The sequence below is a fragment of the Mustela nivalis genome (genome assembly GCF_964662115.1).
Source record: "Mustela nivalis genome assembly, chromosome: 13".
Lineage (NCBI taxonomy): Eukaryota > Metazoa > Chordata > Mammalia > Carnivora > Mustelidae > Mustela > Mustela nivalis.
The window spans coordinates 28610372-28624467 of NC_139032.1; the positions used below are offsets into that span (position 1 = coordinate 28610372).

Here is a 14096-nt window from a genome sequence, read left to right on the forward strand (position 1 = left end):
TGTGGCTGGCCGTCCAGATGTATCCCCATAGACGTGTTTTTACCATATAGGGCAACACAGTGGCTCAGAGAGGCGGTTCAGCAGGTGACTTGGTCACAGACCTGAGCACAGCTGAAGCTCCACGGCGTCAGCCTCCTGGAGTCCATAGCCCAGGTCAGAGGGTCACGGGGAACCTGCTCAGAGCCCCAGCCTCTGTCTGATGAGCAGCTCTGTGTGCTGGGATCTGCAGACAGGCTCGCTGGGCTGCCGTCAGTGCTCAGGGGCTCAGCACACCGTCACGACGTGCATCTCACGCGTTCTTCAGAGAACTGAGAACATCTTTGGCTTTTTCTTCCTTTTCTAGCTTTTTGTTTTAGGAAAGTGATGGAGCTCTAGAGGATCTTGAATTAGTAAGAGTATTACTTGCTCGGAAAGCACCTCTACCTTTACTTGGCCGCACCCTTGTAAGCGACTGTCCAAACGGACCTTAGCACATGACAGCCCATGTCCCACAGGCAGATGGTCACTCCTTTCTTGTGACATGTCTGGCCTTTTCCTTACCTGGATTCAGTTCCCCTGGAGATAACAGTGGCCGTTCGGGTCCTACCCCAGTCCGCAGTATGGGACAGATATTTGTCACTACCTTTGACGCTCATCAAAGTAAAACAGATCTTTCTCAGTCTTCCTTCATCCCGTGGGAAAAACAGGAGAGTGGCTGTGGAAATGGGCTGTGCTGGGGAGCACGGAGCAGAGAGAGCTGGGTGGCACTGAGCCTACCGACCTTAAGCCTTCTTCCTCTGGGATGGCTCTTCTTATCAGTGAAGATGGAAAGCATATTGTGCTCATATACACATGCACAGACCAGCACAGACACATGCACCCACACAAACACACAGAGACATGCACACATGCAAACAGATGCTTATACAAAGCACACACAGACATGCACACGCAGATGGGCACACACACATGCACACACGCACGCACACACGCATGCAAACGCATGAGTGAGAATGCCCAGCCAGCCAAGCGTGTCCTAATACCTTTCTCCAGCACATTGTGCCAGGTGAGGTCTGGGGCTTGCGTACAGCAGCAGGAATGGTTCTTGCCCTCAGGCTGCTTTTCCCTCCAGCCCTGTCTCCTCCTGCAGTCTCTGCTTTCACAGGAACAGGTGCATGGCAAGGCGGTGCTGGACACATTAGAGAAACTGAAAGGGCTTTTCAGAGGCACTTAGGGCTTTGCTGGATGGGGAAGAGGAGAGAGTGTGTTTCAGACTGAGGGAAGTGTTCGTGTATGTTTGGGGACAATTCTCTGGATGCGCCGGCAGCTGACCTGGGGGTGTAGGCTTGGGGGCGGGGGCAGGCAGTGGGGCACAGAGAGAAAACGCAGGTGGAAAGGGATCTTGGGTGCAGATGGTGCTAAACCTTGACTCCAGTCCCGAGGAGTTTGGGTTTGGTTCTGTGAAAGGTTTGAGCCTTTAAAAGTGTCAACTTCCTAGTCCTTTTTCTCTGTTGTCCTTCTTCCCTTGCATCAGGCGATGCCTCCCACTGCCAGGCTTCGCCTCCTTCCACACAAATCCAGACACTGCATCCCGTCTTTGCAACCCCTCTCTTCCTTCTTGCTGCATTGCTGGTGTATTTGAAGGCTTCATATTTGCTTTCTAAAGCCTCTGGATGACAGCAAACAAAATACAGACATGTATGCACATTGTAGCATTTTTTTTATAAGGACAAGGAACAGAACCATCTTAAGTGTCCATCCTCAGGGTCTGTCTGCATGAACATCCACACGTATCCACATGTGACATTATTATTTGGGTGTCTGAAAGAACGTACTACATCTAGTGACAGGCATGGCGAAGCGTCGCCCATATATTGTCAGGTGAACGCGTAGAGTGGGTGTGATTCTGTCCTGACTTTTCTAATTATTTGTTTCCTTTTATGGATTGAGAGCTAAAAGCTTGGCGGGAAAGGCAACAAAGGGACCAGCAGGACCTGCTCTGAGGAGGGAAGTTGGGGGAGGGGGACCGGGGAAAGCTCTTCCATTTTCCACCCCATTCCTCAGAGTCCTTTGCATATTCTAAATCAGCAGGTGTTAACTTCAGAACAAAAGCTTACAACTGCAAATAAACAGCCTTCGAGCCTTACCTGAAATTCCTCAGCCTCCCTGGTCCTGGTGTCTCAGAACTTTTTTCTTGGTTCCCCTAGGACAAAAGAAATACCTCACCGCTCTGTTTATTAAGTGGTTTGCTCCAAACAACCTAGTAAGAATTTATATCTTAAAGACTCAGTAGCTGTGGGGGAAAAGTGAGCCCACACAAATGGAAAGGAAACGAATATTTTGATTTCAGACTTCCATAATCCCAATGGCGTACCAATGGGACGTGTGCACTTTTGGGGCACCTCACAACCCTCAGACATGAACCCAGGTTGGACACTGCCGCCCTCACTTAATGCTCTACCCTGATGTCCTCAAGATACTCACCTCTTGTCACTTCCCCGCCTGTAACCTCCCCACGCCCTTTGTGCTAACACCACAGAAAGGAAGGCAGGGCAGTCTCATGCTGAGAGCCTGAACTGCCTCTTAAAGCTAGTAGTTCACTTTGTGTCTGAACCTGCTGCTTCCATTGAAAATGCAAAATATTCCTCAGTATCCTGTGAACTCACTGAGGTGCCTGGGCACACAGTTTGGGAACCACAGACGTAAACATGAGGGAGCATGGTAGGCATGGCCTTGCACTGTCACCTCAGTAGAGCCGCCTCAGAAGCTCTCATAACATCCCTTTGTCCCTTGCAGCTTCCATATTTGAACTGTGGTACAGATCTTTCTGAAACTTTGGGACCCTTTATAAGAGCCCTGACTCAGACCTCCTTTCTGCCCGCACAGCGGGAGACTTGATTTACTTATGATAAGCCTCCTACTCTTTCATCCTTTCCAGTTTTAGTTCCAAGTTACTCTTCTCACTGGAGAACACTCGCCCCCGTCCTGCCAGGCTTGTGTCCCTCAGGAGAGGGCGAGTTTCTGGAGAAGGGATCCCACACCTCCCATGTCTTCAGGGGGATCCCAGATCCCTTGCACAGTGCTGACCCATGGGATGGACTCGCATCCAGGGCCATCCTCAGCAACCATCGTGAGAAGGACTCTCTTTGGCCTTTCTTGTGTTTTCCAGTACGGCCGAACACCTCTGCACCTTGCAGCCAACAACGGGATTCTGGACGTGGTGCGCTACCTCTGTCTGGCGGGCGCCAACGTGGAGGCGCTGACCTCGGTGAGTCACCCTCTGGGGCAGGAGAATGCCATAGAAAGCCGTAGAAAATGTCTCAGGCCTCAAGGGCATGAGGGGCAAGATATCACTTGGCAACTGCCTCTCAGTGGACACACTGCTAGAAGCTTCGTTCCCGCACGACAGGTTGAAGACAGTTGCCCACACAGGGCCAGGGGGAGGGCTGGCTTGGCCACCTTCCCCACGCATTTTGTGGCCCGCGCTGCCACGAAGGCCTGCTGTGGTCCGTGTTCCACAACAACACCTTGGGGTGTGTGGTTAGGTCTGTGTTTTCCTTTTCTCAATGCTCCCCTCCCCTATGGGGTTTCGGAGGCATCGGGGGTGGGGGTCAGGGTGGGGAACTGCTTGGGAGAGCGGTGCTCTCCTGTGCTCTCCTCAAGAAGCTGCTTTGGCTCTGAGGCGGGCCCTGATGATTTTACATGCGATGCTCTGTTCCCCCGGCCTCCCCACTCCACCTTCCATGCCAGGTCCTGCCCCGCTTGAGTTAACATTTCATGTAATACCAAAGAGGAAAAATCCAGGGACTAATGACATAAGGTTGTCATGTTACTGCTCCCGTGAAATACTGTCATTTAACTTGCTTCTGGCCTAATGGTGGGTTGTCTCCCACTCCATTACGTGGGGGATTCCTGAAACTCTAGTGCTTGGCTGACATAAAGTGTTTGTCTAAGGAAAGCCATTGGAGTTTCAAAATAATGGCAGCCAGTTTGGGGGAAATCGGGCCCTGAGACCAGAAGGGAGGCCTCATTTCTTGGAGAGGCACGCAGGGGTTGGCAAGCTAGGGGCCACGGGCCAAATCCAGCCTGCTGCCTGTTTCTGTAAATAAAGTTTTATTGGGAGCCAGCCATGTTCATTATTATGTATTTATGGCCACTTTCATGCTGTAAGGGCAGAGGTGAGCAGGTGTGATGGAGACCCTGTGGCTTCCAGAGCTCAAGGTATCTACTCTCTTGCCCTTTACAGAAAATGTTTGGTGACCCCTGGTGGAGAACATTGCCTCCCTGAATGCATTGATAGTCCTTTGATGTCCTTCTGTCCCCAGAAGTACTGGCCCTGTTCTCTGAAGTGTTGAGCCCTGAGCTGGGCTTTTCTGCTGGCCTAGGGAATGCCAGTGGGACGGGGTTGTCCCTTTCTTAGGGCACTTCCCCGCCCGTCACGAAACCCCACAAGGCCATGTGTGGGCTTCTAGGCCAGATGTGCCATTATCAAACCCTGCCCAGCCATGTCCTTGGAAAAGTGTGTGTGTGTGTGTATATATATATATATATATATATATATATATATATATATATATATACATATATATGTCACAAATGTTGCCTCACAAAAAAATAAACTGTCCAGGATGGCTCTGAAGATACCAGATGCTGATTCTGCCAAATCCCACAGGCGGGTTAGGGACAGTAAAACGTGTGGCCCTTGGCCTCTGCTTGTGCCACCACATGACCTCTGTGAGCTCTGGGTCCTCTCCTTTTGCCCTTGTCCCCAGCTGCTGATTCCTTACTTCCCATCAGGGGCCTCCCATTCCAGCCCGCCCTCAGGTCAGTCTCCTCATTCACCCTCTTCAGAAGTGCTTCCCTTGTTTCTTCATTCCCCAAAACTGGGCACGTACTGTGCACCAGGCACAGCTAAGACCCAGGAACACAGGGGCGGATGAGCTCTGCTCCCTCAGGAGACTTCCAGTAGTCTAACAGGGGAGGAAGCAGACAAAAGAGCCACAGCAGTGAAGGTACAGTGAGGGGATGCGACCAGTGAGGGGAGTTTCCAGGAGTGGGGAGCACTCCTCAGGGAGATTGTAGGGAGTGCCCTGTGGGAAGCCCTAAGCTTCCCTAAGCTGAGTGGCCACAAGCCCTTCTAGGAGCTGGAAGGACAGTGGGCCTGAAGCACAGCCTGGCCGGCCAAGGGGGAGAGAGCAGGGTCAGGTGCCCCCTCCCCCACCCCCGCAGGTGCGTGGACCCTGAGGTTTCACTCTTAGAGCAGGGGCAGCCTTCCAGGCGCCCAGCAGGGGGGCGGTATGATCATGGACGCCTTGCTGCAAGCTGACCTCTCCAACAGAGTCATCCTCATACGCGCAGCATGTGTGCCATGCTAGATGTTCTAGAAGCCACATCCAAAAAAGGAAAAGAAACGAAGAAGTTAACTGCAGGAACAGATTTTCTTTAACACAAAACGTGCAAAATGTTACCATTTCGACCAGCAATCAGTATTTTAAAGGTATTGCGAAATTGCCCGTTCTTCGGTTTGTACTGTCCTGGAAATCGTGCTTTATGCCCCCAGGCATTTTACCTGGGCCCGGTTTCAACACCGAGGTAGGCACGGTTGGGGAGGGGCCGCCTCCTGATTGGCAGAAACAGTGCCCGCCCCTTTCCTGTGCTTCTGTCCACGCGGCACGAGCAGGTGGGTTTTTGCGTCCTTAACCCCAGCTCGCGACCCTGCGGCGCCCCCTAGCGGTCGCTTGTCGTCCCATTCTGGTCTCAGCCCCAGTTACTCGGAAAAGCCTCTGAAGGTCCTGCCCTTTTTTTCCTGGACTCCCTCCCCCTCTCTTCCCCCCTACGCCCTACAGCCCCTCCTGGACACTGTGCTGCCAAATCTCCAGTCACCTCCTAGTAGCTCTTGCTTTCAGAACTTCTTTATAGTAAGATAAAACACATTTTTTTTTTTTTTAACGAAGCATATGAACAAAAGTAAAGCTTACTGAACTTTCAAAGTCACCCCAAAAGCCTCCGGGGCCTGACGTGGTCACTGCGTCTCCTTCCGCAGGGTGTGACCCCGCTCTTTTAGGGTAGCCATGCCCCCGCCTGTCTTCTTTCTCCTCCGCACCTCAGCAGCAGCAGGTTTTCTGAATCGTGGTTAGCCAGGACTTGCACTTCCGGCCCCTCCCACTTGCTTTGGGTAGGAAAACCGCACTTGCTCCTGCCTTTCCTCCTGCCTTTGCGTGCCTTCTCCAGCTCCAGTGGCTTCCCACATTCGGCCCCTGCCCCTGACCACCCTGGGCTGCAGCTGCCGCTGGCCCCAGGCCCACGACCTTGGCTCCAGCCCCACATCCCCAGAGCGCCCCCGCATGCCCTCTGGTGGGCACCAGCGTCACAGGGCCCGACCTCTAGGTTGTCCTCATCCTCCAGCCCTGCCATTCTCTGTCAGTGTCTGACCTGTGCAGAGGCCTGCAGCCCCTGTCAGCATCTAGGGTCCAGGAAGACACACCCCAGCTGTAAGACATGATGTGCTCCTTCTGTCCATGTGAGAGACTTTGGGGCCTAATAGCACATAGGCACAGAGTCACAGATGACATTGGTGGCAGCAAGGTTCTGGAACACTAGCTCCTTTTCATCTTTCAGTAATCAGCTGGAGCCCCAGAGAGCCTCCTCATTTCAGCCCCCTCCAGCTCCCCTTCTTACTCTGTTGGAATTGATTTGCTAATCCTCCATGAGATATGACCCCTTGGCCATGATCATGTGCAATTTGTCCCAGTCTCCTAACCAGTTTCCTTACTTCTACCCTCACCTGCCCAGACTGTTCCTCAGGCAGCAGCTTGTGTGACACTATTGCAATAGAAGTCAAATCATATCCCTCCTCTGCTCAGACCCTCCGTCAAGTTAGAAGTCCTTATGATGGGGACTACCTGAAGACTGACCCCTCACATTGCCTCCCTGACCTCCATCTCCTGCTCCATCTCCAGGCTTTGACCCCTCCTCCCCATACCAGGAGAACTATATGAGCTTCTCTGAAACTCTTCAGACATGACAGTCATCCTGCTGCCTCAGGGTCTTTGCATTTGCCTTTCTTCACAGGTATCCAAATGCCTTGCTTTCTCTTCTCCCTCAGGTTTTGACTCAAATGTCACCTTCTCAGTAAGGCCCTCCCAGACCACTGTTTGTAACCAGGAGGACAATGAGTGTTAGAATTGCTTGTGGGAGTTAGTTAGCACCTGGCTCAGGAGCACAGTCAGGCACGGCCAGAATGCAAACAACCAGCTCCTACCCCATTCTCTCCTAGAAAGGCAGGGCATTTGGGGAAATTCTCAGCTTTTTTATTAGCAATTACTGCCGCTTCCTTTTTCCATGACTGGTACTCTTTTGGTTCTTTCCATTTGTTTATCTCTGATCTGCTGAAGTGCCTGTGTGATCAGGGTCCCTGCTTCCGCCTTACAATGAAGAAGGCCAGGTTCCAGAAGGCCCAGTGACTGTTCACACAGCTGGTGGGGGCAGATTCAGGAGGTAAACCTCATCCTTCTGACGCCAAAGGTCAAACTTCCCACCACACTGGCAGGCCTTTCTTTTGGGAGCTTGAACACTGTCTCTTAAGGCAAAGTGTTTTGCAAGCTTTGAAGTGCTCCATAATTGTAGGACATTTGGGTTGTGGTGGTTTTCCTGTCACTTGAAAGGCTCCATGATGGACAGGGACCTTTGTCACTGAAGGTCCTCTGCCTGTGTAACGTGCCCATCCTGGGTCTCCAAGAGAATTGTGGTGGCCAGAAGTCAGACAACTTTAGTCAAGGCTCACTTGGCTGCACGTTGGAATCATGGGGAGCGCTTACAACCGCAGTGTCCAGGTCGCACCCAGATTGAGGGAAGCAGAGCATCCAGAAGGGGGCCGGTGCATGCAGCCCACCAGAGTTCTTAAACACCCCCAGGTTTCCATTGTGTGGGGAGGTTTGGGAACTGCTATCCTGAGGCCTTTTCTCATCATGTCAGCAAGGATCTAGGCTGTTTGGCACGAATCCCTGGTTGGGGTGTGGTGACTGACAAGATCCCTGATTCACCCCAAAGAAAACTAGAAGCTCTGCCCTGCCCCCTGGAGACATCTGGGAGCCCTAAGGGAGAGCAGAGGTGGGCTGCGCACTGTGAAGACTGCTCCCCCGAGCGCTTAAGGGAGCTTCCAGCTTCAGCCTAAGGTGGCAGTTCTCAGCTGGGGTGATTTCGCGCCCCCCAGGGAGACCAGGGCCACGTCTGAAGACACCTGGAGTTGTCAGGAATCATCCGGGAGGACGAGCCTTGCATTGACCAGAGACAGTGGCGCTCCACACCTTGCAGTGCCCGGGACCGCCCCCAACGCCAGAGAACGATCTGGTCCAAAATGTCAGCAGTGTGGAGGCTGAGAAACACTGGTCTCATGAAGCCCCGCGCAGGAGAAAGCGGAAGATGTGCTGTCGGTGAGACTCGGGCAGCCCCGAGCTTCCTCGGGAATGCAGCTGTGACCGGTGCTGAGCGGCCCGAGCGGGAGAGGGATCGAAATGCTTCTCGGTCTCGAGATTGTTTTTATTTGCAAGGAAATGGCCCCTGGCCTTTTCTACTCCGAATTAGTAACGACTTTAAAGCTGTAGCAGAACAGCCCCTCAGCCTCTGTTTCCCCCTCGGTGGCCCACGGATGAGCAGCCAGAGGTCCCCACCCACAAGGGCCCCCGAGCGCACTTGTGGGCACAGCAGGCCGCCTGGACCAGACGCATGGTGGTCCCGGCCTCCGTGTCAGCCCGGCTCCTGCTTACTGCCGGCGCAGAAATGTAAGTGAAATTGCTCACTGTGAAACGGCAGCCTTGTGAAAATACTCTACTTAAAAGGTGCCATGATCTCTGATTTCCTCCTCTTATGTTCACTGAAAATCTTTAGATCAAAATCGTCTGTAAAATTAAAACTTTTCTTTGAAGTGCACAGAAATTTCCAATAACTAGCATTCTCCGTGAGTGCTCAGGTTTGTCCGTGGAAGGTATTTAAGACACTAGCTAGCACCAGCTAGACTTTGGCATCTATGAAAGTCTGCATCGTCTGCTTTCTTGGAGGGAGGTTCAGCATCTGGGGTCATCCGCCCGCCTGCGAGGTACCAGGTGTGAGGAAAGCCTGTGGGTCTGAGACATCTCACAGATGGACTTCCAGACACCAGTGCACATGTTTTTTTCCTTAATTCTCACTTTCCCTCCCTGCAGAACCAATAAGGAAATGAAATAAGGACTGTACAGAAAAAGAAAGAATCGAGGACTATGTCCACCTTTTTTGTTTCTAAGGCCTGTTAACCCTTGTTTCTGCCTCTGACAGCAGAACCAGTGGATGGAACAGCCTCCCGTGCAGGAAAGACACTAACGGTTTTTCTCCAACAGGACGGGAAGACAGCAGAAGAGCTCGCTAAATCAGAGCAGCACGAACACGTAGCAGGTCTGCTTGCAAGACTCCGAAAGGTGAGAAATTCTGTTTTTCGGTCTGATGTTTTTATGTGAAAAATTCTGTCTTTTTCCTTTTATACAATGAGTTGAACAAAATGAGGCTTTGGACACACAGGCTGTAGGAAAGGCATCTCTCCCTGACCTGTGGTTTGCATACCGTTAGCATAAATGCATCAGCTCCCTATCAGTTTCTTCTTCTGTGTTTGGACTTGGAAATCATTTGGCTTCCTTACAGTTTCTGTGCCTGGTTTCCCTCCTCCCACCGCTTCTGTAATAACAGTTCCCATAAAGTAGACAGGAAATGAGAAAGCTGACTGCTTCTTTCTTTCTTAATGTTTTGAGCTCCAAGATGTCACATGATATGCTCGGGTTTAGGAAACACACTGTTGCTGTAAGATTTAAAGAAACAGGATACAAATAAGTAAATGCAGGGTGTCTTTCTAGCCCACATCATAGGAATGTGTATCAGGAGTCTTCAAAATAGTCACACCCTTTAAGGTAGGAACTCCATGTCTAGGACTCTAGACTCTAGGACTTTATCCTAAAGAAATGGAAAAAATGCAGGAAATAGTGCACACAGATGTTCATTGCAGTGTTATTTATAATACAGTAATAAAAATCAGAAACATCAGATGACCAACAATAATGTCTAGCGAATTGCTGTACAGATGTAGGATAGAACTGTTTCTGGCCACTCAAGTATTTTTGAAGTCCTAAACTCTTCTTGAGTTTAGGACTTTCTAGGGCTTCAAAGCAGAAGATAGATTCCATATTCGCATGTTATAATCCCTTCTGTGTTTTTAAAAGTGAATAAAAAGGAACTATTAACAGCAGTATTCTGGGATTTTGCTGACTGCAAAATCAAAATGACTGCATTTTTTTCCATGTTCTGTATGATGCTGGTGAGCCTTAAACAACAGATTTGAACTCTGCAGATCTGCCTCTATGTAGATGTCTCTCGGTAAGGACAGTACAGTGCTATAAATCTCTTGTGTCTTCCTTCCGATTTTCTTACTAATGTTCCCTTTTCTCTAACTTACCTTATTGTAAGAATACAGTCTGTAGTCCATATTGACATACAAAATCCGTGTTAATCTCCAGCTTATGTTATCGGGAAGGCTTCTGGCCAACAGTAGACTGGTAGAAGTCAAGTTTTGGGGGAGTCAAAGATATATTTGGATTTTCAAATACATGGGGGGTCAGCACTCATGATGCCTGTGTTGTTCAAGGGCCAACTGTAATCACGTAATAATTTTTCAAAAATAAACTTCTGAGAAATAAAAACAAACAAAACAAACAAACCAATCCAGTCAATTTCAGTGCCCAGTGGAAAGGTATTGTCCAATACAAGCTTGAGGTGCCACAGAGGTCCCGCCATATAAATTGAAAAGTGCCCTGGGAGCAGACGATCCCCTCTTAACCTCCACAGCTGCCAAGTATCTGAATGTTCCTAGTGGTCCCAGGGTCTGGCTGTGGTGGGGCAGGGGACACGGGTGGGAGCAGTTAGCTTTCCCAGCACCTGGAGTTGGGCTGGGAGCTCACGCATCATCACACCTTTGTGATTCGGAGTCTGCGAACTGGCCGCAGAGGCACTGGGAAGACAGATGTCCCAGGCCACTGCAGGGATTCAGTGTGCCCTCCCTTCTGGCAATTCCAGGATGCGAACAGTCTAAAAAAATGTCCGTCGCCTTATTCACACGTTCTTGCAGGGAATGTGTGCATTTGCTGTGGACTTCACGTTCTCCCACTCCACACCACCACGCACTGTCTCACTGTGGAAGAGAATTTTGGACAAGAATAACAAGGGAGAAGTGTTTTTGTTTACAAGCAGAACAAGAGCCTGAGAGTCACTGTCAGCATATCAACAAGGAACTTTCACATAAAGTCTCCTAATCTTTAAATTCCCTTAACGTAAAGCTGTATGTCCACCAGCTCATGGCAGAATGGAACAGTGTGCAGTGTGCAACCCTGCAACAGGCCACATTGGCTCAGGTGTTTGACTTTGGGTGAATTTCATAGCAAGCTGCCCTGCTTTTGAGATTAGAGCCTTATATTTATTTAATTTAATTTATTTATTTGTCATTGCAGTGATGGGTCTGAAACAGTAAATCCCAGACAGATGACAGAAAGGATAGGTCCTGACGTGACAGCCGAGCTGGGATCAGATTGACAGGGTGAAGGTGCTTTCTCCCTTCATCTGATCCTAGGTTCCCTGCCTTGTGCCTACACGGCTTTTGTAATTGGAAATATAAACACTGAGAAGCTTGTGTGCTGCTACTGCTGACCCCCAGAGGCCAGGGAAGGTGACTAGCTGTTTTCCAGTCTAGAATCTTTAAATCAAGGTACATGGGCTCTTGCCCTGTCCCTGATTTCCTTTAGTCTCTCTCACCGAGGGGCACCCTTGCGTTTTGGTGCCTAGATTTTTAAAAGAGAGATGGGAGAGAGAATATTCCAATGTCTAGTATTTTACCACGATGCTGGGATTGTTCTCTCAGGAGAGGTCAAGGCAAAGAAATGTCATTTCAATCCCAGTGAGCAAAGGGCATCATTCCTATTCGTGCCCTGAACCCACAGAAAGATCCCTCTCTCACCTTTGCTTCTGGAGGCAGCGTATAAAGTGGTGGCTGAATGCACAGACTCAGGAGTCAAATGGCTCCGGCTCAAATCCCAGCACTGCTATGGTCTAGCAGCCCCGTGCCTCAGTGTCCCTTTTCTCAACTGGCATAATTATAACGCCAATTATATGGTATGGTGGTGATGTAAACGATGTCTTTAGAACAGGGTCTGTACACAGTAAGCACCAAGTGTTTGCTGTTTCTGGAATCCTGCAAACCACTCCCTGAGTCCTGGAGAAACAAAGATTTCCCTGTGGTCCAGCGCCCAGGAGCAGATGTGGCACGTGCGCAAGGCCCCAGGCAGCTGTGGCAGAGCACCCTGGAGAGCCATCAGTAGCAACAGCCATCATTTAGTCCTCAGTGCACAGCAGGTGCTGTCCTTCCCGCATCCCCAAGATGGAGCTGTTCTGCAGGAAAGCCCTGCTCTCTGAGGCTAAGCAGATGCGAATTAGCTAAGCGCCCAGATTCAGTCCTGAAATAGGAATGTCTGCTTCCTGTGCCCTTCACCGGGCTCAGGGCTTCCGTGCTGATCCGTCCTCAGCCATGGACCATGGGGAGGGAGGGTCCTTCCCTTTGCTGTGTAGTGAGCCCCCGTCGCCTTCCTGGTTTCATCAGGTCCTACTCCGTTCATGACTCTGTGTTCAGTGAGACCTGCGAGTCTGTTTGCCTCAGTCATTCCCTCAAAGGGCTCTAGACCCCGGCTTCCTGATGAGCCAGAGAGGGAGAAATTGGCTGCCATGTATTTCTAACCACAATTTTTTTTTAAATAAATAAATACGGTGCCTGGCTGGCTCAGTTAGTTAAGCGACAGCCTTTGGCTCAGGTCCTGATCCTGGAGTCCCGGGATGGAATCCCACGTCAGACTGCCTGCTCCGCGGGGAGTCTGCTTCTCCCGCTGACCTCTCTCCTCTCATGCTTGCTCTCTCTCAAATAAATAAATAAAATCTTTTTTAAAAATAAATGAATAAATCTCCAAATAAGTAGCTGCTTGGGGCCTGGGGACACTGGTACTGGAACCGGGTTCTTGAAAATGACTGAGTTGTCCCAGGAGCTGCCCTGGAGATTGTCAGCAAGGACTTGTAGGTCCTACCACGATTAGGCGATCCCTACAAAACCAAGACCATGGACGTGTTTGCTGTTTTAACTCACAAGCTGTGGTGGAGGAGAAGGATCACAACCACTGAGCACAGAGAAGGGAGAGGAAGAGGACAGTTTCTACTTAGGAGCCTCTTGTCCCCATTTCCTTCCCGTGTTATTTCCTCCCTGATGTTCCCCGTTTCTCTCCAGGGCGGGGCGGGCATTTTGGGGAGGGTGGGACTTCCTGTCTTTGCAGTGCTTGTGGACACCCTAGGCAGTCACGTCATAGCACCCTCCTCCACTCGTTGTGAAATCCAAAACTGTGACACCTGACATGTTTCCTGACACCTCTGGGGGTGGGGGGAGCCACCCTCTATCAGACCCCCTCATGTGGATCCTAAACACATTCCTGGGGAGACGTTTATATCTGCACAGCAACGGAGTGGGGCGGGGGGAGCTTCAATGACTGTCATTCCATAGGTGTGCCCATGGGCCAGATTAGCAGCAGAAAGGCCCCCTTGTTTACACCTTTAATCAGTTGAGCCTGGAACAATACGTCTAAAGAAGGTCTTCTAGGGAACCCATGGGACCTGCTATTCCACTTATTGACCTGCAGGGGGCAGGAGAGCTTCCAGAAATAAAATCACAGTCCTCCTATTGACCTGCAGGGGGCAGGAGAGCACCAGCCAGAGTAAATAAAGAAGCTCTTTCCGTTTTTAGCACAAGGGGTTGACCCTATAAGGAGACCTTGCAGCCATCGCCTCTGGGCAGAGTCGGTGGTGAGAATGGCTGAGATCAGAGCTTGTGGAGGCAGGAAGAACCCACAGAAGGTCTCAGCTGGGCAGGATCTGCACTGACCTGGTTTCCCACTAAGTGACTGAGAATGGTGGTCTGCCCGGGCATTGAGAGCCTTTTTGCGGATCACCGGTCTCTTTCCAAATGCCAGTGCCCTAACACTGGGGGGGTTTGATTTTCCTTCCAATTAGATTTC

At 50.6% G+C, this 14096-nt stretch overlaps 1 protein-coding gene across 1 annotated transcript in view; it reads left to right on the forward strand.

Moving 5' to 3' along the window:
- The window catches only part of DAPK1 (death associated protein kinase 1), a 171684-nt gene that overhangs the window by 134483 nt on the left and 23105 nt on the right, over nucleotides 1-14096 (forward strand). Inside the window, exons 18-19 of the mRNA XM_082697211.1 lie at nucleotides 3149-3247; nucleotides 9351-9428. Of these exons, the coding sequence (XP_082553337.1) occupies nucleotides 3149-3247; nucleotides 9351-9428 (177 nt within the window). The remainder of the gene's footprint in view (nucleotides 1-3148; nucleotides 3248-9350; nucleotides 9429-14096) is intronic.